General features: G+C 44.0%; 1 protein-coding gene across 1 annotated transcript in view; it reads left to right on the top strand.

Annotated features, from left to right (window-relative positions):
• Baiap2l1 (BAR/IMD domain containing adaptor protein 2 like 1) overlaps positions 1-22,177 on the top strand; it is a 132,835-nt gene extending 110,658 nt beyond the window's left edge. Inside the window, exons 5-15 of the mRNA XM_050124419.1 lie at positions 2,640-2,701; positions 2,800-2,871; positions 4,791-4,928; positions 5,800-5,952; positions 8,419-8,586; positions 9,427-9,574; positions 11,702-11,909; positions 12,400-12,477; positions 14,295-14,487; positions 20,982-21,019; positions 21,606-22,177. Of these exons, the coding sequence (XP_049980376.1) occupies positions 2,640-2,701; positions 2,800-2,871; positions 4,791-4,928; positions 5,800-5,952; positions 8,419-8,586; positions 9,427-9,574; positions 11,702-11,909; positions 12,400-12,477; positions 14,295-14,487; positions 20,982-21,019; positions 21,606-21,681 (1,334 nt within the window). The 3' untranslated portion in view covers positions 21,682-22,177. The remainder of the gene's footprint in view (positions 1-2,639; positions 2,702-2,799; positions 2,872-4,790; positions 4,929-5,799; positions 5,953-8,418; positions 8,587-9,426; positions 9,575-11,701; positions 11,910-12,399; positions 12,478-14,294; positions 14,488-20,981; positions 21,020-21,605) is intronic.
• Positions 22,178-22,569: the final 392 nt, after the last annotated feature.

Below are 22,569 nucleotides of genomic sequence, written 5' to 3'. Positions count from 1 at the left end.
CAGAAACAGAACATTTTCAAACCTGAAGTAATACTTGCTCAATTGGAGAGTAAACATCTGTGGATTGAACCTAAAGATAGTTTCATGTTCTGTTTCAATGTATGCTTTGGCAGCTTGCACAATCATAGCTAAGGTGTGTTTCAGTCAATTCTTAAAACCAAGGACTCCAGGGTTACCACTGGAAGACCAACTTTGGAATGCCACAAACCATGAGGGATAAGAATAACAAGGTCAGGAGTTCCCTTCCTACCACCGTGAATGGCCCATTTCATTGAACTTGTCTGCAGTGACAGAAACCAAACAGGAGTTTGGGCAGAGGGAACCCATGTGTGTTGGGCTGGGTTAGCAAGGCAGAGCACTGAGTTCAGAGCTGTGCTTAACACACATGTTGCTCTGAGGTCCACATTTGAGTGTGACTGCAGAAACATAGTTCAAGAAGGGTCATGTAAGAAAGAAATGTGACCTCTTTGCTTTCCAACAGAATTCTTCTGATGGTTTCAGCCAAAATATTTTTAGATTTTTTTTTCCCTTAAGATCCAGCTTGCCAAGAACTAAGTGCTTAGTTTTCAAATAATTGAACTGGATCTTATTTGTATTTTTTTCCTCTCCAACAAGGAATTGTTTATGGTTCAAAATAGATATAAAAATAACTGTGAATGTTTCGGTATCTGAAATGACATAGTAATGTGGTTATATTCTTGGCTAGCTTGCAGGCTTCTCTTGTTTGTTTCTTCATATTAACTTTTGGGAATTTTAGATGGCACCATCAGGGTGGGAAGCTAATGAACATGGTAGGTTAAAAAAAAAAAAACTAAATACTGAGCATGATTCTGCCACGAGTCTCCTTTATCCAGCACATTGTCTGGCTGGAACTTTAGGTTCTCAGAGCTTAGGGAATAGTGTGTCTCCCGGATTCTGATGGCTTGTGACCTCTCCAGGTTATATTTCTATAGGTGGTTCTCTGTGCCCACCCTACCCAAGGTTTACACACTGCACTTGTTCATAGAGGCCTTTGGCATGTAGCTCATGAGTCTGTTTATCTGGAACACCGTGGGGAGAGCAGGGAGGCTGCCTTCTTTGCTTTTAGAAAGATCCCAAGCACCATGTAAAGTTGACCCAGAAGAGAACATTCTCCAGAGAAATAAGAGCACAAACGAGTCAGGGATGGAGTGAAGGAGGGAGACTCTCCTGAGACGCAGAGCCATCTGGATCTGTGTGGGGACCAAGGAGAGTCCTCCCACTTCTGATGAGTGCACTTGGGAAGTATGTCTGTGACTTCATTCTCCTCAGGGTAGGACAAGCATAGTTGTGGCCTAAAAAAGTAGTGTGAATAAGGTTCATTCATGTTCTTCCCTCAAGGTGGCCCAGTGGATGGCACCAATGCACAGTAGTGACTCTTCATCATGGGCATGACACATGGGTGAGAGGTCTTCCACCATGACGGGCTGGCTGGGGGCAGGTGGATTAGGAGGCACAGTGAGCTCACTCTTACACATGGAACACCCAAGTCTGGGTGGAGACTGGATTTCTGAGATGGAAGATGAGGGAGGGGCTGGCCTGGCCTGGCAGATCTGAGAAGCAGCTGTCTGCAAATGCTCCTGAAAGTGGAGTTGAGTCACTTGTACAGTGGTGACAGCTGAGGCCATGAGGTGTCTTCCCTTATTCTATCAGGCCCTACTGTGTCATCCTTTCCCATCCACAGCTGTTCAGCTTGCCGTAAAAATTCCTTTGGATCTTGCTACTGACCTGTGGAGCAATCCACCAATACATTCTGTAGTAGTTTCATAAAGCAGTGGCAGTCATTCCAAATGAGTCCCTCTGTTCTCCTGCTTGTATTCATCAGACCGGTGTGGTTTCAGGTAGGTTGGCAGAGAGGTTCTTGACCACTCCTTTGCCCTGGAACATTTCACTGTTGCAGAGACTCTGTCCTCCCAGGAGATCCAGAGTGGAACACTGTGGCTGCTACAGTTTCCCCTCATGCTGATATTTTCCAGAACAAATATAGGAACTAAGATGAGAAAAAGAAGATGCTTTTTCTCTGTGATGAGCAGATAATCAGATTACTCTGAGGATTAGATAAAAATAAACCCTCCGTTACTATAATTAGTTATTGTTTTGACTGAGTTAATCTTTTGTAAGAGAATTCAAAGTTAAATCACAGGGCTGGAGAGACAGCTCCATGGGTAAGAGCGAATACCAGCGCTGCCCTTTTAGAGAACATGAGTTGGAATCTTAGCCCCAGCTATCGGGTCTCATGACTACCTTGTAACTCCAGATCTGACACCCTCGCCTGGAGTCCATGGGCACACACACGTGGCACACATTTACATAATAATATAAACAAAATCAAAAATCTGTTTTAAAAAGTTAAATCTTTATAGGATTTGGCTGAGGGAGTGAGTAAAATAGACCAGCGTGAAACCAAGAACAGAGTAGGTGCTCTTAACCCAGGTAGGAAGTTAGTTCACAGGGTTCCTCTGAACCGTCCTTGGGGAGACATCACACCCTATACTTGTCTTGGACTTTACTGTTTGGGTCCTCTAAGGGCAACCTTGTATCATTTGCTTCCACTATTTTGTTTCTATTTATTTGCAAAACCATGCCATGTATTCCCCTTATGTGTCTGGTTTTGTTCACAGGCCATGTCCTCATAGAGATTTCCAGCACCCACAAGAAACTCAATGAGACTCTTGATCAAAATGTATGTGGACAGTTGTTATATTTTAAAATGTATTTTTAAAATTTTTGCTTAAAACTCAAATATGATGTGAATTTTTTAATTTTCATTTTTGTTAACAGTTCAAAAAATTCCATAAGGAGATTATCCATGAGCTGGAGAAGAAGACAGAGCTTGACGTAAAGTATATGAATGTGAGTGCAGTGTTCATCCACCCTCAGCCTACGAGAGCTTACACACACACACGCACACACACACACACGCACACACTGTTTTGTTTGCTGCTGACACCAACTGGAATATTTAAAACTAGCATTCTCTTCGGGCTAAGTGGGCTCACTTTTGCCATTGCTTGGTATGTGTGTTACAAAAATAGAGAGGTGCTGGGTGTGGTGGCACATGCCCATATCCAACATAAGGATAATGATGTTGAAGTTAGCCTGAGCTGCACTGTGAGACCCTAGCTTAAAACAACAACAAAAACACAGAAACAGGCTAGAGTGGTAGCTCAGCATTAAAAGCTCTGACCACTCTTCCAAAGGACCCAGGTTCAATTCCCAGCACCCACAGGGCAGCTCACAACCATCTGCAGCTCCACTTCTAGGGGATTTGATGCTCTCTTCTGGTCTTACACACATGGTGCACAGATATGCATACAGGCAAAATATAAAATAAATAAGTAAACCATAGAATCAGCAACAGGAAAAACTAAAGAAGGAACTCACTCGTGTGAGGGACAAGGTGTTTTTAGAGACCATGCTGGTGCCTTCACTAAGCAGCACCTGGATATCATTGTGCTTGGGAGAACACCTGTGCTTTGTGACTTCTTGCCTGTCACATAGCCACCCATCCAGGCAGTTTGCAGGCCTCTCCCTTCACCAGCCCTTTGACTCCCAGGACTAAGGTGTATGACATCTTTTCTTTCTGCTTAGGACACTTACTTTCTTTTGTCATCCAACCCTCAGCCCCTTTATGTTTTAGTATGGTCTCCCCATGTTACCCTTCCAAATCGTCCTCTCCAGAAATCTTTACAAGATTTGTAGCTATGTACTCACAGGCCATGGGGTTACACACATTTGCTAAGGTAGACTTCAAGTTGTGACTTTTACATTCTATTAAAAAAAAAAAGACGTGTGTGTGTGTGTGTGTAAGTACAACTTTAACTCTAACTCCAAACTGTGTGCATATGTTAGTACAGTGTAAGTGCACATACACACAGGTTGCAGTTGGAGTTAAAGTTGTAGGCCAACCTACATGGATGCTGGGAACCAAATTCTGGTCCTCTGCAAGAGCAGAAAATGTTCTTAAGCACTGAATCAACTCTCCAGCCACCTTTTTCCTCCTCCTCATTGCCCTTCACAGGGACTTGTGGAGCCCAGAATAGTCATATTGGTAGCTGATGATGACCTCAAACTCGTTATCCACCTCTGGAGCGCAGAGGTTATAGGCATGGACCAGCATGCCCAGCTCATTTTCTAATTTGTATTCCTAACAAAACCCTTATCTAGATATTGTTATGATCATCTTACAGATTTGATGAGAAGCATGAGTTTTATAGAAATGTAAGTATTGAGCTCACACAGGCAATAAGGAAAGAAGCTATACCTGTAACCTAGTCTCTTAAACACTGTGCTTATACAGCACCCCAAACACTCTTGAGCAGTTGCACATGTTCACTGTAGGTCTTGAATTGTAACTCATATAACAGCTCTGTGTGTGTGTGTGTGTGTGTGTGTGTGTGTGTGTGTGTGTGTGTGTAAGAGAGAGAGCACGTGTGCGTGTATGCTGGAGATGGAACCCAGGGCTTAACATACACTAAGTAAGCACTCTGCCACTGAGTTAAATCCCCAGATCTTTAGTATTGTTTGTGTATTCATCAAAGCACTGACTACCCAATGTCTAAAAACCTTTGAAAAAAGAGGGAATTAAGAAGACAAGACATTTTTATCTTTAGAGAGAGCTGCTTATAAACAGAAACATTAGAACTAACAACACCTAAGAACGCAAGTGGAGTGCAGATCCTCGGGAGTAGATGTGAGGATGGTGAAGTGTGAGCAGAAGTGACTCACGGCAGCTTGCATGGTGCCACAGTAAAACAGCATTTGACTTACAGGCTACTCTGAAAAGATATCAAGCAGAACACAAGAATAAATTAGATTCTTTGGAGAAATCTCAGGCGGAGTTGAAGAAGATCAGAAGAAAAAGTCAAGGAGGACGAAATGCACAGAAATATGAAAACAAAGAAACTGAGGTGAGCTTTTCGGCGATATTTTCCTTTGTCAGTCATTGTATGTACAGTTTACGGGGAGGCATACTTCAATCAACCATACAATATCATTCCCTCTGTGCTACTGCTAAGGTGAAATATAAGCATTCCACGCTGAGCATGGTGGCACATGCCAGTAATCCCAGCCCTCTAAAGGCTGAGTTGGAGGGGACTTAAGTTCTCGTCTAGTCTGTGCTACATGATGAGACCCTGTGTTGAAGAAAAGAAAAACAAAGCATATGTAATCTGACTTAATATTGCAGGGTTTTCCAGAATAAACATAATGGCACATAGAACTTATTGGCATTTCCCCTTAACTCAGGGAAAAGAAGGGGACCTTTGTGATTAACATGACTATCCCTCCTGTTTGTTTGAGATAGGGTCTCACTGTGTAGCCTGGCTGGCCTAGAACTCAGAGAAATCTGCTTGTTTCTGCCTCTCAAGTACCAGTGTTAAAGGTGTGTACCACCATGCTTGACCTGACTGTCTTCATTTTACCATGGGAAAATGAGGCTTAGGTTATGGTTGGAACCTGGAACTGTGATCAAAACTGAAACTTTCTAGTTCCAAATTATCTTTCAGTAGAAGAGAGTCATTCCTAGAGTAGTTATATGATGCCAGCTGCTCAGTGGGGAATGTAAAACCTTCATTAACCTTTCTCTACACATGAGTCAGTATCTTAGTAACGATGAGTATCTGCTCAGGCCAGGTTACAAGTATTTTGTCCCGTGTTTATCTGCATTTAGTGTTTACTCCATAATCAAAGTAAACTGGGTATAAAGATGGCAAGTGATAAGTGTCATGCTGTGCAGCAATCTGATGCCTTCTGTCATGCTTCTATTGTTTACTTTCATAGTATGTGGAGACTGTTACTTCTCGCCAGAGTGAAATTCAGAAGTTCATTGCAGATGGCTGCAAAGAAGCCCTGCTTGAGGAAAAAAGGCGCTTCTGCTTTCTGGTGGACAAGCACTGTAGCTTTGCCAATCACATACACTACTATCACCGGCAGGTGAGTGTGCAACAGACTGCACTAAGTGTGGCAGTAACTTTATCTTATACTCAAAAGCCCTCGAGATTCCTCTCCTTACAGTTATCTGTGCTTATGCACAGTAGAGAGCAATGGACCTTCACAGAAATACAGGTGGAATGAGTAATCAAATAAATACTTATCATTAATTTCATAATTTATCCATATTTAAAATCCCTTGTAGAAAAAAATGACACATTTGGGGGCCCCAGTTGTAACTCGGTTGGTAGAGTGCTTGCCTAGCATGCACTGGGTTTGATTCCTAGCACACTGCGTAAGCTGGGTATAGTGGTAGACACCTGTAATCCCCAGGAAGTGTGGCCAGAAGGATCAGAAGTTCAAGGTCATCCTCAGCTACTACAGGGTGAGTTAGTTGAGGCCAGCCTGGGCTATGACTCCAAAACAAAACAATAAAAAGACACATTTTTTAAAAAGTCAACTTTTGGTAGGCTATGCATCTCGAATATCACTGTCTTGACTGAGTCCAATCTCTGGGTGGTTCTAGATGATTGTAGTTTTTTTTTTTTCCTTTAATTCTCTTGGGCCTATGTAAGCATCCCTAGCTAGCATGACTGAAGTCAAACATTCACTGTTGTTCATAAGCAAGTGATTTAAGAAAGAGTTCCAGAATATGAGAAGTTCTGCTGTAGTAAAAGGAACACGGGCCACTTCCCGCTGCCCTGCTAGCTTAACCCCGAAACTGTATTCATTTAAACACCGCCTGGCCCATTATTTCTAGCCTCTTATTGGCTAACTCTTACATATTTGTTTAACCCATCTCCATTAATGTGTATCGCCACTTGACTGTGGCTTCCCGGCATGAGTCTAACCAGCGTCTGTCTGGGAGAAGACAGCCATGGCGTCTGTCTGACTCTGCTCTTCTTCCCAGCATCCTTTTCTGTCTACTCCGCCTACCTAATTTTCTGCCCTATCAAAAGGCCAAGGCAGTTTCTTTATTGACCAATGAAAGTAACACATAGACAGATGACCCTCCTACCTCATGCCCTGAGTGTGCATGTGTCACATTCTGTAAAAGTTTTGTAACTTGAAGGATATGCAACTTCCTAGTCCAAATACTTGAGATCTAAAATGGCTATAATAAAAAAGTGCTGTCTCCGGTGTTCATTTTTGTGTCTGCCCTAGTGTCGATGCATAGTAGGTTTAGAAGCATGCATACTTCCATGATGGATTCCTGCTGTGGCAGAATGACAAGGTCACAGCTGCAGAGGGATAGAAGCAACTTTAGTTTCCCTCCTATGGCAATGCCTCACTATGTCTGGTAACCTGGGATGTTTTCAGAAAGCTCTAGTTACTGACAAGGTCTTTCTTAGTCTTAACCTTGGATCCCAGTAGTGTTTTGTAGAACAGCATAGACCAATCCTGCTTCTTTTTGTACCAGAAGCTCCTTCAGCTATTTGAAAACTGCTTTGTGATTCCCCCTTGTTGCAGATAGTCCTAGTCCTTCCCTTAGCCAGTGCTAGTGAGTGGTCTTCATTATGCCCCTCCCCAGCTTGTCAGGGTCAGAAGTGGTTGGTGTGAGTTTAAAAAGAGAACAATGTTGTTGCCATGAAATAGCTTCAGGGATGGAACTCTACTTCTTTCTCCAACCAGAATGCTGCCCTGGAGAGGGAGTTCACAGAAAGGTTTTGAGAACCTCTGAGTCCTGTTGCAGGAGCAGAGCCTGGTTTATGGGAGCAGGAATGGCTCCTCAGCTTCAGCCTCCAGAGCTGCAGTGTCTTAGCTCTGCCCATTTATTTATCTGTCTTTATGCTGCCACCCAGCTACTGTGCAGAGCCTGTTAGAGAGTGACAAGAGCATCCCTAGGCACATACACATCCCTGCCTGCTCCCTCCCATCCCCACCACTGAACCTACAGACTCTTCCCCACAGGTGGACTTCCTGGAACAGAGACTGATTCATTTGCCTGACACTTTCACTCCTACGCCTCTTATCACAATAGAGGTGTTGATTTTAGAAGGATTGGTGGGGAGACGGTGATTGTCCTTTCCAGGGCTATCTGAAAAATGTAAGATTCTCATATTGGTTGCTCAGCTCCTCCCTTTAGCTTTTGGAAGGTTTTATTGTTTTGGTTTTGAGATGGACATATGCACCACACACACATCTCATGCATACTAAGCATGTATTCTGCCTCTGAGCTACTCCCAGCCCCAACAGGATTCTTAATCATTTATGGTCCTGTGTTAACTGGAAGTTCTGTATTCATGCTGAGAAAGCAGGTAAGTTCCCATTAGGTCCTGAGCCTGCCTCCTCAGCAGTCAAGACGCAGTAGGTGTTCATAGTTGCTTAAACTGCCTGCCAAATTAGACTCCAAGCCTCCATTCTGGGTACAAGTCTTAATACATCAGTAGAGACGCTGTTTGAGACAGCTTTTGTCAGCAATTCAAACAGTGCACCTTTGTCTTTAATTTGTTTCTTCTGGATTTATAGTCTGCAGAATTACTTAATTCCAAGCTGCCTCGGTGGCAGGAAACCTGTTGTGATGCCACAAAAGTACCAGAGAAAATCATGAACATGATAGAAGAGATCAAGACGCCCATCTCCACCCCAGTGTCCGGGACACCACAGCCTTCACCCATGATCGAGAGAAGCAAGATGGTAGGAATCAGTCCCCTTTTGTATGTTTATTAGTATGAGTCATATTGATCTAGGGGACCGGGACTGATTATGGTGGTAGACACCATGAGCCCTCCTTTCCTATTCCTAGACCCCATTTCCTCACCTTCCCCTTCTTCCTTTAGAACTAGAATTGACTGCAAATGTTTTATACTGTTTAGCACTGTTATGTTTTAGAAATGTTATTGCTGCTGAATTTCAACGTTATAAATTTATTACCAATGAAGGCATTATAGATGTCTGAGGGAATAGACTAAAAAACTCTGGGACCACTCAGCACCTGGAAGAATGCAGCAGGAGGATCATAAGTTTGAAGCCAGCCTAGACTACATAGTGAGACCTTTATCCAAAAGAAGAAGAAAAGAAATGATATGTCTGAGAATTGCTTCAAAATAATGCAGACTTTGCTTGGGAATCTGGGTCAGGGCATACATGATAGTCAATTGTTATTGAAGCTATGTGTTTAACAAATTAATATAACACATTCAAAATTCTTTCAAAAAATTGTTTTGAATGTAAACGCCTGTAGCCAAGTAATGCTCAAAAGGGAGCCTATCTAGATGTGGTGGCTCACACTTGTAATTCCAGCACTTTGGAGGCAGAGACAGGCAGCTCTCCATGAGTTTGAGTACAGCCTGGTGAACACACAGAGTTCCAGACTAGCCAGGACTACATAGTAAGACTCTAAAATAATTTTTTTTAATTAATGATACTTTTCAAATAATTCACAACTAAGAGTGGGGGTTTCTGCCATATGATAAAAAGCAATCCTAGAAATTTGTATTGGCCTAATATTAGACTAATAAAGATTTGTTTCTACAGATTGGGAAAGATTATGACACTCTTTCTAAATATTCACCAAAGATGCCCCCTGCTCCTCCAATCAAAGCCTATACCAGCCCTTTGATTGATATGTTCAATAACCCTGCAACAGCTGCACAGAGTTCAGAAAAGATAAGCAACTCAGCAAGTAAGAGATTTACTTGATTTCTTTTATGGAAACTTATTCAGTTCTTCTAATTAATTTTGAAATATTTGTTTTTATTTATGTGTATGTGTGGGATAGGAGTGTGTGCCACATGTGTGCTGATGCTCTTGGAGGCCAGGAAAGGGTGTTAGATCCCCTGAAGATGGAGTTGCAGGTGATTGTGAGGCCACTGAGTACAGATGCTAGAACTAAATCTAGGTCCTCTGCCAAAGCAGGAAGTACCTTTAACCTCTAAACTATCTCTCTAGCTCCCTTTTTACATTTTGAAAATAATTTGTCAAATTTTTTGATAACTGTGCTGTAAAGGAAAGGCAGACACACAGGTATAATGAATACATACAGCCGTAGCTTTGTATAACCTACACCTCAAAGAAATAAGCTGGAGCTGAGAATGGACCTCCACAGTAGGACATTTGTCTAGCATGTGTGAAGGGGAGACCACGAGACATCTGATAAGTGATGTGTTTTTATCACACTAATTCTATCTACTGACAGATGTCTACAGAGTAAATATACCGTTGAGAAGTGTTTTAGGTTTTTATTTTAATGAGAACTTTAATTTTACTTTATACGCTCTTCTCATCACACAGAACCTAGGCAATTTTTTTCTTAATTTTTATTTTTTTACATATAGGTGTTTTGCCATGGGTGTCGGGTGCCCTGGAACTGTAATTACTCAGTTCTGAGCTGCCATGTGGGTGCTGAGAGTTGAACCCAGGTACCTCTGGACGTGCTCTTAACCACTAAGCCATCTCTCCTGCCCCAAAAAGTTTTTTTTTAAATCATGTGTGTCTGTGTGGGGATATATGCACATGAGCACAGTGCTTATGGAGGCCAGAAGAGGGGTAGGTTCTCCTGGAACTGGAGTAAGAGGCAGTTTGAGCTGCTTGCCATGGGTGCAAGGGACTTAATTCAGATTCTCTGCAAATGCAGTATTTGTTCTTAACCAACGAGTCATCTCTCGGGTCTACGAAGTGTTGTATTTAAAAATAAACAGGATAGACGATAATAATTCAGTTTCACACAATGTTGCATATCTGATAACTCCCTCAGTACAAATCTGATGGCAGTCAGGCTGCGCCTGGAGAGAATCACGGACTGTAGTCTTCAGTTGTGGGGGGATGAGAGATTGAGACAAAGATTTCTATAAAGACAACCAGGATTGCGCAGCAAGGGAAAATAATAACTTGTAGTTATTTGCTTTTGAAGAAAGTTAAAATATATAATTCATTCAAATAACTGGTTCTTTTTGGTAAAAGCCAAATGAAAATCCCTGGCAGATTTAGTGCTGAGATAATTAGAGACATGTTAAGAAATAGCAAAATTTGTGTTGTAATTGTTACAAAGATGCAATAATAAAGCAGGTATTTAAAATCCCCATGCCAGTTTCCCCTTTTCTGGGGTGGTACATACCAGCCTATGTTTAAGTTTAGAGACAGTAGTGGCATAGTGCCCAAGTACAGGTGCTTATAGACTCAGCTACCCCCAGTGGCTATAGCTGCCATTTGCCAATTGTGAGCTGAACCAGTCTTGGAACTCTTTTGGGCTCAATTCCCTTGTCTGTCAATATCAGCAGTCACAGAGCCTTCCTCTGGAGGCTGGCTAGTAGGGTATAGCACTAAGATTCTTGACATATTCTCAACCAAGGGAACTCAGCAGCTCACATGTATGTGCTCGGGTGAGAAGCCAGAAACACCAGCATTTCCAACTCACTCCTTTTTCTTGTAGCACAAGAGAAAGGCAGTGGGTCTAAGCTGTTGCCTCAGCTGCCCCTGTGTTCCAAACTGAAAGAGCATGAAGTGCGGGCATTCACCAGTGAAAAAGTGGGCCTGGCTGCCATGGTGTAGGTGAAGCTGCATGCTGTGCTGGGCTTCTTACAAGTGTTCTGGGCTGCAGGGCTCCTCTGACCTCTACAAAGGCCTCCAAGCTTGGGGCCTACCTGTTTCCTCCTCGTGGGCAATGTGAAAGGCCTGGAAATAGGCCAGAATTTGTTTCCATAAAAGGATTGTGTGGGCACGATACAGAAACAAATGGTTTCCTGGGGTCACTCTTCGAACTTGCCTGCTGACATTCTCTGAAGTACCCTCATTCCCATGCTCACTTCAACAGACACTTCAGAAGATCCCAGTTTACAAAGATCGGTTTCTGTTGCAACTGGACTGAACATGATGAAGAAGCAAAAAGTGAAGACCATCTTCCCTCACACTGCTGGCAATAACAAGACTTTACTTAGCTTTTCCCAGGGGGACGTCATCACACTGCTCATCCCTGATGAGAAGGACGGCTGGCTCTATGGAGAGCATGACACCACCAAAGCGTAAGTTAGCACGAACCTATCTGCACCAGGTTCAAATGGCCCTCACCTCAGAGAACCACTGTCGTTCCTGTAAACTGCAAGTTGCTGTGGGTGTAGGAACCCTTTATTCTTCTTTATAGTGTGGGCAGCTGCTGTTATTACATCACAACCTAGTTTGTGCATATATAGGTGAACTTGATGCAAGAATAGATTATCAAATCATATTATATCACTGCTGACAAAAGGCATATTTTTATATTTATTTGTGTGCACATGCATGTGTGCTATACAGTGTAGAGGTAGGAGGACAACTTCCAGGAATCTGTTCTCTTCCTCCAGTGTGTGTGTGTGTGTGTGTGAGAGAGAGACACACACATAAAAGCTTCCATTTCATTCAGCCCATTTGTGAGTGGCTAGCCTACCCGAGCAGTCATCAGGATGTCCCTAAATATGAGTACTACTTATGTGCCTGCCTCAAGTATCACAGATGGGTCTTTTTCTTTACCTTTAGGAGGGGCTGGTTCCCATCATCATATACAAAGTTGCTGGAAGAAAATGTGAAGGAAGCAGTGTCTGTGCCTACACCAAGGTAGGGGACTATGGCCCAGCTCTCTGAGAATCTGAAACTTAGAGCTACAACCTAGATGTGCAGCCACGCTGGGATTAACCTTCAACACTTAATAGGAGCCAACTGCTTCTCCTCTGGTCCATGAGCTTCCCTGTCTGTCTGCTGTGACAAGGCCCAGCTACCAGCTCCTCAGCCTTCCCTGTCCCCACCAGATGCATTGCTACATCCACAGCACCCATCTGCTGTTTCTCATCAGCAGCCCTGACACTGTACAATGAATGCTCTACTACCTTGAGTTCTTGACCTGTGCTGTCTCTCCTCCGTGGGTCCTTTCTCCATTCACCACATAGGCACTCGTGCTTCTCGGAATCCATCCTCAGTCCTCCTGTGTTCCCTGGGCTATTTCATCTACTTCTTTTTTTCCACATTTCATTTATTAATTTTTGTGGGAGAAGCAGGTGCTACATACAGCACATGTGTAGAAGTCAGAAGACAGCCTGCAGGAGTCAGTTCTTTCCTTCCAGGATGTGGGCTCTAGGGCTCAGACTCAGGTTATCCATCTTGGAACCATCCTCACTGATCAACTCACTAGCCATGTTTCATTTACCTTTATACTTGCAACTACACCAATGGACCTCCCTTATCACCTCCATGCTGATAAACCCCAATTTTTCAGTCTAGGTTGTGACAATTAAAAATAGGCATCTTGGAGCTGGAGAGATGGCTCAGTGTTTAAGAATGCATTCTACTGTTGTAGAGGACCCAAGTTTAGTTCTTAGTCAGGTAGCTCACAACTGATAAACATACATTTAAAATCTTTTTTTTTTAAAAAAAAAAAAAAAGCTATCTTTTAGAGACAATCCCAAGTGCTTTAAATTACTTACCACAGTGAATTCTCTCAACCCTGTGAGATAGGGCTCCACTTTAAAACTAAGGAATCTGAGGCACAAGAAAGTTTTAAGAACTGGCTCAAAGCCAGGCGGTGATGGTACATGCTTCCCTTTAATCCCAGATCTCTGTGAGTTCAAGACCAGCCTGGTCTACAAGAGCTAGTTCCAGGACAGGCTCCAAAGCTACAGAGAACCCTGTCTCGAAAAAGAACAAAAAAAGAACTGGTTCAGGGACACACAGCTAAGAGTACAGGACCAAAACTGAAACTCATCCATACTGAAATGTGGCTATTTCTAGCTGGCTGCCCATGGACCCTCAGAAATAACATGTCCATGCTGTACTTTACCATAACTCCCTCGTGTATACTACTCTCCAGCCTCTGGACCCTCAGATGCCATGCTCAGCATCCTTCAGGCCCTTTCCGCATAAACCATCTCCATATGTTCCCCTCTAGCAGAGTCTAAAAATGCCATCCTACCAAGAAGGAAAAACTACCCTTTTAAGAAGTAGGTAAGAGTTGTCTTTTGAGACAGGGTCTCAATACCTAGCAAATGTATATAAGCATGCACACTTAATGCATGTAAACCACTACGTTTATATATAGTGCGATGCTGTAATTCCCTCTTCACTTTTTTTCCATGTGAATGGATGTTTTGATTTCATGTATGTCTGTGCATCATATGTGTGCACAGTGCCTCCAGAGGCTAGAAGTTCCAGATCCCTGGAACTGGAGTTACAGATAGTTGTGATCCACCATGAGGATGCTGGGAATCAAACTGGAGTCATCTGGAAGAACAGTCAGTGTTCTTAACTGCTGAGCTATCTCTCCAGCCCTGACACATCCTTACTACGGTTAATAGTCTTGGCCATGGGATGTTTGGGTCACATGTTTGGGGTGCAAGTGGCATGACCTCATCTAACTTGGCTTCCTAATCTTTGGCTTTAAGCTCTGCACCAGTGAGAAGCATCAGTACTGTGGACCTGACTGAGAAAAGCAGTGTTACCATCCCAGACCCTGACTACCTGGAGTGCCTGAGCATGGGAACCACCTCAAACAAGAGAGCAGATGCTCCCAAGACAACTACTACTTCTACTTTCAAAGCCCCAGTGTCCAGACCAGATGCCACACCCACGTCTCCTGTGAGTGCTGACGAGAGGCCCTAGCTCTGTTCATGGCTGATGGGGGATCAGAGCATGGGCTTCTCTTCTTCAAAGACACATGCTCTCCCCAATTCCCCAAGTCTAAGCCTGCTTTCTTGCCTTTTTACTTTATCTTGTGCAGGACAATTGAACTGTTTGTTTGCTGGGTCTTATTGGAACTTTAATGTCTCCTTGCTTTTGCCTTAGTCTTTTATTTTCAATCCTCTTCCTCTGCATTTTGTTCCTTTCCTGTTGTTTTCTGAAAAGGAGAGTGGCTAAGCTTTAAAATAAGGACTTTGTGCTGGCCAATGTGCAAACACTGTCTTTAATCCTTAACTGATCCTGAGAAGGAACGTGGAGGGTTTGGTCTCCTAGCCACCTTTTTGCCCTTGGCAACTGCAGTGGAGTGTCTACAGAGCACCTGGCACAGTGTGGGCTCTAGACAAACAGGTGAGGGCCCTGCTCCTTTGGAACTTAGATCCTAGTGCTTGGAAGCAAATAAAAAACCCAAACAGGTTAAAAGCCATGCTGAGAATGAAAATAGGGGGAGGTACTAATGGATAGGGTGACATCCTGGATGGATGTGACAGGTAAATTTGTTTAGTTCAGCATCACAAGATAGAGCCCTGAGAAAGGCGGAAAAAGAAGAATCATTCAGAATGGGGAGCTGGGCCTAGGCCTGCAGGGATTCCACTGAGAGCAGCATGCTGGGATGGCCTTCAAACTGCCTGGAGAGAGCTGGGCTTCAGTGAGTCTAGGTTGTAGGGGGCAAGACCTTCAGCCAGAGCTTGTTGAGAAACAAAGGCAGCCTACTAGATGCATTCCTGCATCTGAGAGTTAGTCCTTCTGTCCCAAATGCAGGGTACTTACAGGACAACAGGTATCATGGGACAGTATATGTGGCTATGGTCTCTCTGAAGTGACATTAAGCTGTGACAGGAAAGAACCACTGTGCAGAAGTTCCTGGAGATGTTTGTGAGGCAGAGAGCAGAAAGTTTAAACATTGTGTGTGATGTACATACACAGGGAATGGAGCTAGGGGGTGGTGACTGGACTTCCTCCTGATGTTCCTCTCCAGTGGAGGCAGAAGAGGAAAAGATGGAGAAAGGATGGCTGAGAGTCAGATGTATCCAGGCTAAGAGCTTGTACATCCTCAGTATCCAGTGAGAAGGCAAGGCAGGCGCTGACTTGGCCAGTGTGTCCTACCTAGGTTTCTGGTTGCTTACATAATGGTGAAAGAGGATGATCATCAGCTGCTGTGGTGGGTCCAGGTATCAAGCAGGTTGACAAACTAAGTGTACAGAGTGAGTTCGTGTACACCACAGGAAAGCAGGAGGTGGGCCATACCATGCACCCATTAAAGCTGCTGGCAGTGATTGGAAATTGTCACTGTGCTTCTCAGCTGCTCAAGTTCAGATGAGAAGTATGATCATGTGTAGAATCATGTGTAGCTTATTGATGGCATACTTTCTGAGAAATGTATCTTTGGAAGTCTTACTGACTGCAAACTCAGGACATCATACAGTCTATCGTCACAGGAGAGGCCTCAAGCATGACCAAATGGTTGGGGATTAACTGAGGTCATAGTACTGCAGTGGGAGGATTGGGGAGTCGGGCGTGTTTGTGAAGGCAGGGCTATGGTTGCCGAGACTGTGATCCATACCGGCTAAGGAGGCTCCCTGGGATGTGAATGGATGGGGTAGTAGCAGGTGTCTCTTTGAAAACAGCATGGAGAAAACTGGAAGGAGGCTGAGGAGTGAGTGGCAGAGGATAGGAAACAGAGCTAGACTCCCGGGAGGATGAGCAGCTGAAAGTGTGTGCGCTGCTGCGAGCCTGCCCCGCTTGTGTTCACGACGTTTTCCTCACTGACCCTTCCTCAGTGTTCCTCTTGTAGCAGGTACAACTGAGTCCACGCCTCTTCTGTCTACTGCTTGTCTTCCTGTTAGGTTTTACAGTTGTAGGATCCTTTCTGTAGAGCATGTGTGTATACTCCCCATTTCTCAGAAGGGGTGCAATTCCACAGTTCGTCTACAGCAAACACCAATTACAAGGTAACTTTTGTTCAGCAGTACATGGTGCACAAGTGCGGATCTCCCAGCACCACTCAAAAATATAAAAGGATGAATTTGGTTTGGTTTTCTGAAAGCTAGAAAAATATTAAAGGAAATATGTATATTTCCAGGATATGATTAACACTCAATTATATTTATTTTTGATACAGATTTAAGTAAGTATAGATACAAGAATAGATGATAGCTATTTCCACCTCCTGACCCAACCTGACACCCACACATAGTGGGATCACAGCATTTCTCCTCCCGCAACCAATTGAGGGCTGCTCCTGGACCCTGCTGTGAGCTGGCCTGGCTAGACACAATGGTGAAATGGGTTACAGGGCCGTGGGAAATGGAGGAAAGGGGGAGGACAGAAGAATGACAGCCACTTCCTAGGTCTGCAGTGGATTGAGAAACAGAGCTGTAAAGTCTCTAGCTCTGTTTATCAGTACAAGGAGGGGAAGGGAGCTGGGAGCTTTGACTGATAAGGCACATTCCACTTCTCCACTGTTTACCAAGGACCTGATAGGGTGCAGGATTGCCTTTCTGATCCAAAGGATAATGGAAAATACCAGCTAGTAAAAGTCAAGTCACTAGAAAATAATGGGGAGGTAGCTCGGTTGTTAGAGAGCTTGCGTGGACTGAATAAAGCTGTGGGTTCCATCTCCAGCATGGTTAGCCAGGGTTGCGGGAGGGGGGAGGGGCAGACACTAGGCTTTCAAAATCCAAAGGTGGAAATACTTCAGAGTCTCCCTACCCAGGCTTAAATCCCACTAAGGATGTTTACTTTGCCTTCTTTTAAAACAGAGATGGACAGTAACCCCTACATAAATGCAAAGAGCTTCCCAGTTACAGGGTGAGATTAGATGATGGGTTTGTACTGTTTTTACCACTCACAGAAAGAACAGACACTTTTTGAATATTCCAAGATCCTATGCATACCACAGCGAAAACTGCCAATCTTCCACTGACACTGCCACCAACTCAAACCAGGAGTCCTAGGAGCACAGCTAGGGGAAGCAAAAGGACCCCTGCCATCAGCAACAGAGTAGTGCTGCTTCAAAGAGGGTATTTAAGGAGCAAGTGCAATGGCCATTTTGGGTTTGGGAGAAGCTTCCTGAATACACCCTGTTGAGATGTTCCTGGATTTTTGTGGTGGTGGTGATGTCCTGCATCACCTAACTTATGGCACATCTAGCTTAGCAAGCCAGCATACTGCAGAGTGCCTGAAGCTGCGTCTCAGCAGTAACTCCAGGATCCCACGGGAAGGGGCTGTAACACATATCACCAGTTCAGGAAAAAACTGTATCCCAAATTCACTGTAGTTTTCATGCCATTGAAAGCAATCACGCCAAACCGCCTTAAGTCTGGACTTGTCTATGTTTGATTTCCAAGTAAACACTTTATTTTTTTTTTATTTTCTCTGCTCCCTCCCCCTCTACCCTCTCCCATGGTCCCCATGCTCCCAATTAACTCAGGAGATCTTGTCTTTTTCTACTTCCCATGTAGTTAGATCCATGTATGTCTCTCTTAGGGTCCTCATTGTTGTCTAGGTCTCTGGGATTGTGAATTGTAGGCTGGTTTTTCTTTGCTTTATGTCTAAAAGCTACTTATGAGTGAGTACATGTGATAACTGTCTTTCTGAGTCTGGGTTACCTCACTCAATATAAGTAAAACACTTTATTAAAGGATACCATACACATGTGCATGAACACATAAGAATAACACATACAATATACAACTTTTTTTTCATTTTTTTAAAAACAGAGTCATAGAGGGCTGGAGAGATGGCTCAGTAGTTAAGAGCATTGCCTGCTCTTCCAAAGGTCCTGAGTTCAATTCCCAGCAACCACATAGTGGCTCACAACCATCTGTAATGAGGTCTGGTGCCCTCTTCTGGCCTGCAGGCATACACAGACTATTGTATACATAATAAATATTAAAAAAAAAAAAAAGTCATAGAATCCACACTAGCCTCAAACTTGTTGTGTAGCCAAGAATGACCTTTAATTTCCAATCCTCTTGCCTCCACCTCCACAGTGCTGAGGTTACAACTTGGTGCCACCAAGGCCAGTTTTACAGTGCTAGTGGTGGCTCCCAGGGCCTAGTGCATGCTAGACAAACACTCTACCACCTGAACAGTATTCCTACATCTTTTTTGGGGAGTGGGTAGGGGAACTGAGATATGATCTCATTATGTGGCCCAGGGTGGCCTTGAACTCTTCTCTCTTAGCTTTTCAAGTACTGGGCATATGGGTGCTGGATACTACACCTGTCCTTAAAATGAATTTTCTTGAAGTGATTTGTCCAATCAGCAACAGATTAACAAACAACATTCTCAGATCCTCTGTGCATGCCCCACAGTTACTGTTTTTCCTCCAACACCAGGATCCCCATGTCCTGGTACTGAGGTCTCATAGGGACAGAATGGATGAAAATCAAGAGCTATTCTGTTGGACTTTTGGGCATTTTTACTTGGGGCTACGAGAGGCCTGTCCAGAGTATGTTGGTGTCTGGGGCCACATGGACACACTTTACTTTCAAGGATTTGCTGTGCTTGTTTCTCTGACTTAGTGTGCTGAGTACTGAAGCTCCTTAAAAGGCCACTGAACTGGTAGTTCTAGGAGGGCAAACTGCAGGTGATGTCAGGTAGAGAGCTTTCTGGTTTCCAGTCGAAGATATGATGCTGTCCTCCTCACAGTCACACAGGATAGGACAGTGTTTTGTCCAGGAGTGTCCAATGGGAAAGTTAGGTAGCCTGGCGCTGCAAGGCTGCTCTTCTGGTCTGACTTCTGGGCGCCAAGAGGCCCCTTGCAGACCGGCTATTGCCTGGATTGCTGCTCCAGGCAGTCCAATCATGCCAGCAATTTGAGCAGGCAACTGGCAGGACCTCCTGATGCTCTTTAAAAAGAAATCATAAGTTGGCTCTTAATCATCCCTATCATAAGAAGTTACATCAGAAATGACTGTCCAGAGGCCTGCTAAAGAAGCTGAGTGCCCTGCAGGAAGAAATCACTTTTACGCCACTTCAAGCCTGATTAAGATGTGCCAAGCCAGGCAGTCGCTTTGTGCTTGTGATGAGTATACACTGAGTCCTGAGCTAGATGACTGTGCTAGGGGAGCCCAGGGGCTGAAGTCACAGCCCACGGCCTGCAGCCTGCTCCTGCCTGATAGAATATCCGCTCACTATGAAAGCGATGCTGTCCTGCAGGAGGCCTGGCTCAGGACCTCAGCCTCAGAACTCGCATTAGAAAATGAGTTGTTTGCTTTGAACCTACTTGTGCCCAGGACTGCCTGGGAAGCTTTCTAGGCACTTGAAGACGGCTCTGGTGCTTAAGACGATATTCTACTGCCCTCTGCTGGGCAGTGCTTGGCCAGTGCTCTCTTAGAGGAGACAGGAAATTTGAGACTGCAAGATTTTTAGAATTCTGGAAAAGAGGTACAGACACACCAATTCCCCAGCCAACACCCTAAAGATGTATTGGAGGGAGGTGGTATCTGTGACCTGCTGTGAAGTTCAGAGCCACACATCTGCAGGATTTGGACAGGTCCTCAATTTAGAATCCCCCACCCTTGTCTCCCTGCTTCCCTGGGATTGAGCTAAGTGTGCTACAAAGCCACGCTCCAGGTTGTCAGGTGGCCAGCTCTAGCAGTTAGCATCAGTCTCCCAAACCACATTTGCTATTACTTTCATGTCATCATTGAGGATTCCACTCCAAAATAAAGGCATGGGGCAGGGGAGGCGAGTGGAGGGGGAGCCCACAGTCACTAATACCATACTATGGCTTGGGTCTGAAACACATTTGTGTTTTCCTTTCATGCCACGGTGTTGTTGCTCAGTTGAATTTGGTATAATTTGGTAAGTTCCATGCTGACCTGTGTGAGCACTGCTGCCATACTTCAAGGCACTGCTTTATTCCACCTTCTGACACACAAAAGGCCCTTGACAACATAAAACATTTTCTCGTCTTCACTTCTTTGGAAATAATTTAGACATCAGGAGATGCTTTTAAACATGAATAGCTTTAAAGATTTGTCTACATGTATGTTTGAACACGAGTACATATTCAAGAAGTCAGATGCCCTGGAGGTGCAGGTGCATGTGAGCATTTGTATAGGACTGGGAACTGACCTCAGGTCCTCCACAAGAACAGCATCCTTCAAGCCGGGTGGTGGTCCACGCCTTTAATCCCAGCACTTGGGGAGGGGGGGCAGAGGCAGGCGGATCTCTGTGAGTTTGAGGCCAAGATCTAGTTTCAGGACAGGCTCCAAAGCCACAGAGAAACCCTGTCTCAAAAAAAAAAAAAAAGGAACAGCATCCTTCACTGATAACTATCTCCAGCTCCACCCGGGGCTTTAAATCTAACTTTGCATGTCTTTATCAGTGGGTCTTATAAAAATGTTCCAATTTCAATCCTTCCATAATCTCGTCTTTTCCAGAGTGATGCAAATGGGACTGCAAAGCCACCATTCCTCAGGTATGTATAACCTAGTCATGAAGTCAGTGTAATGTTGCTTGCTCTGCTAAGGAAGTGGCCAGTATTGTCCCCCAAAGGCCCTTCATGGGGATGGAGGAAACTGGCTCTAGACAGTGGGGTGTAAAGCAGCATGGTTCAGCTCTAACCCAAGGCAGGTGGCTTATTCCACACGGCTCCTTCATCAGACTCTTGTGTGACCTGCTCTCTAGCTCGGCATAGTAAACCGTCAGATACCTATGTATTCAAGTCCAGGATTTGAATGTAGTGGGAAGATGGCTCAACGAGTAGAGTCCTTGCTGCATAAGCATAAAAAGGACCTGAGTTCAAATCCCCAACACACAGTAAACACATGTAACCACAGCACCATGGAGGAAGACAGGCAGATTCTGGGTACTCGATACCAACCCATAAAACAGCTAATTCCGGTCTCAAAATAGAAAGTGGAGTATGATAAAACACCTAATAATGACATTGGCCTGCACATGTAAGCGCTACTGTTGTGTGCATACACCCCCATATACATAACATCTAATTCCTGTTCTGAAGCAGTACTTAGATTCTTTCTTCTTCCTTTCCTCCCCTATAGTGGAGAAAACCCCTTCGCTACTGTGAAACTCCGGCCAACAGTGACAAATGACCGATCAGCACCAATCATTCGATGAAGATGGAAAGAATCCTGCTAGTCCCTCTACCTGAGTTCTCACCTGCAAGATGATAGGTTGCTAAACGGATGCAGGCACTGTCGAAGTTTCAGAGGGTGTGCCTGATTTCAATGAACCCCACTTGAGCAAATCAATTTTCTCAGTTTAAGAGAACTGGATTTACACTTTTTGTCTTTAAGGTAAATGAGTAGCTTAGTGAACAGATCAATCGTTTGGAATAATTCCTTCCTTTTCTATTCAAAAAGCAGTAAATTTGGTTCAAGTTCTTTTAATTTTTATTTTTAAGGAAATAGCCAGAATAAGGGATAGTCTTATCTATGCTTTTGTGCCTGGCTTTCTGTAGCTGAATGCAAAAGACCAAAGTTATTTTATAAAGCCTGTGCTTTTAAGTAGCATTATAATGCTCATCTAAGGAAAATACGTAAGTTTGCATCAGAGTGCAAATATAGTAAGCAATATAAATTATAAAGCTATATTAAATATAATTTTTAAATGACCCAATTTTAACCTTTTTGATTAAACAAATGTGTAACAATTGGGAATTCCGACCTCAATTGGCAGGCAGAATGCTGAGATAGTCTACCCACCTCATTGGCACTTGTAAAATTATCTCCAGAAGCTAAGTTCAGTGGTTAACAGCAAGGGTCTGTGCACATCTCTAAAGCTTGGTGACACATCTGAGGGTCAAGTTTCTCCATTTTTCAATCAGGTACTGGCCTGTAAATGGCACTTGTGAAGCCTGGTGACTGGTGGTCAGGAGGGCCAGGGCACTACTGCAGCCTGACACTGTCCCACACTCAAGACTTCTGGCTGAGACCAACAGTTCAGGTCACTGCACAGAGTCCAGGATCAGAGTCTGTCCCTACCTGCCCAAGACATAGACCTATT

Source organism: Alexandromys fortis, unplaced genomic scaffold (genome assembly GCF_014885135.2).
Source record: "Alexandromys fortis isolate MF-2015 unplaced genomic scaffold, M_Fortis_MF-2015_v1.1 scaffold_227, whole genome shotgun sequence".
Taxonomy (NCBI): Eukaryota; Metazoa; Chordata; class Mammalia; order Rodentia; family Cricetidae; genus Alexandromys; species Alexandromys fortis.
This window is presented reverse-complemented; position numbering and strand designations above follow the sequence as displayed.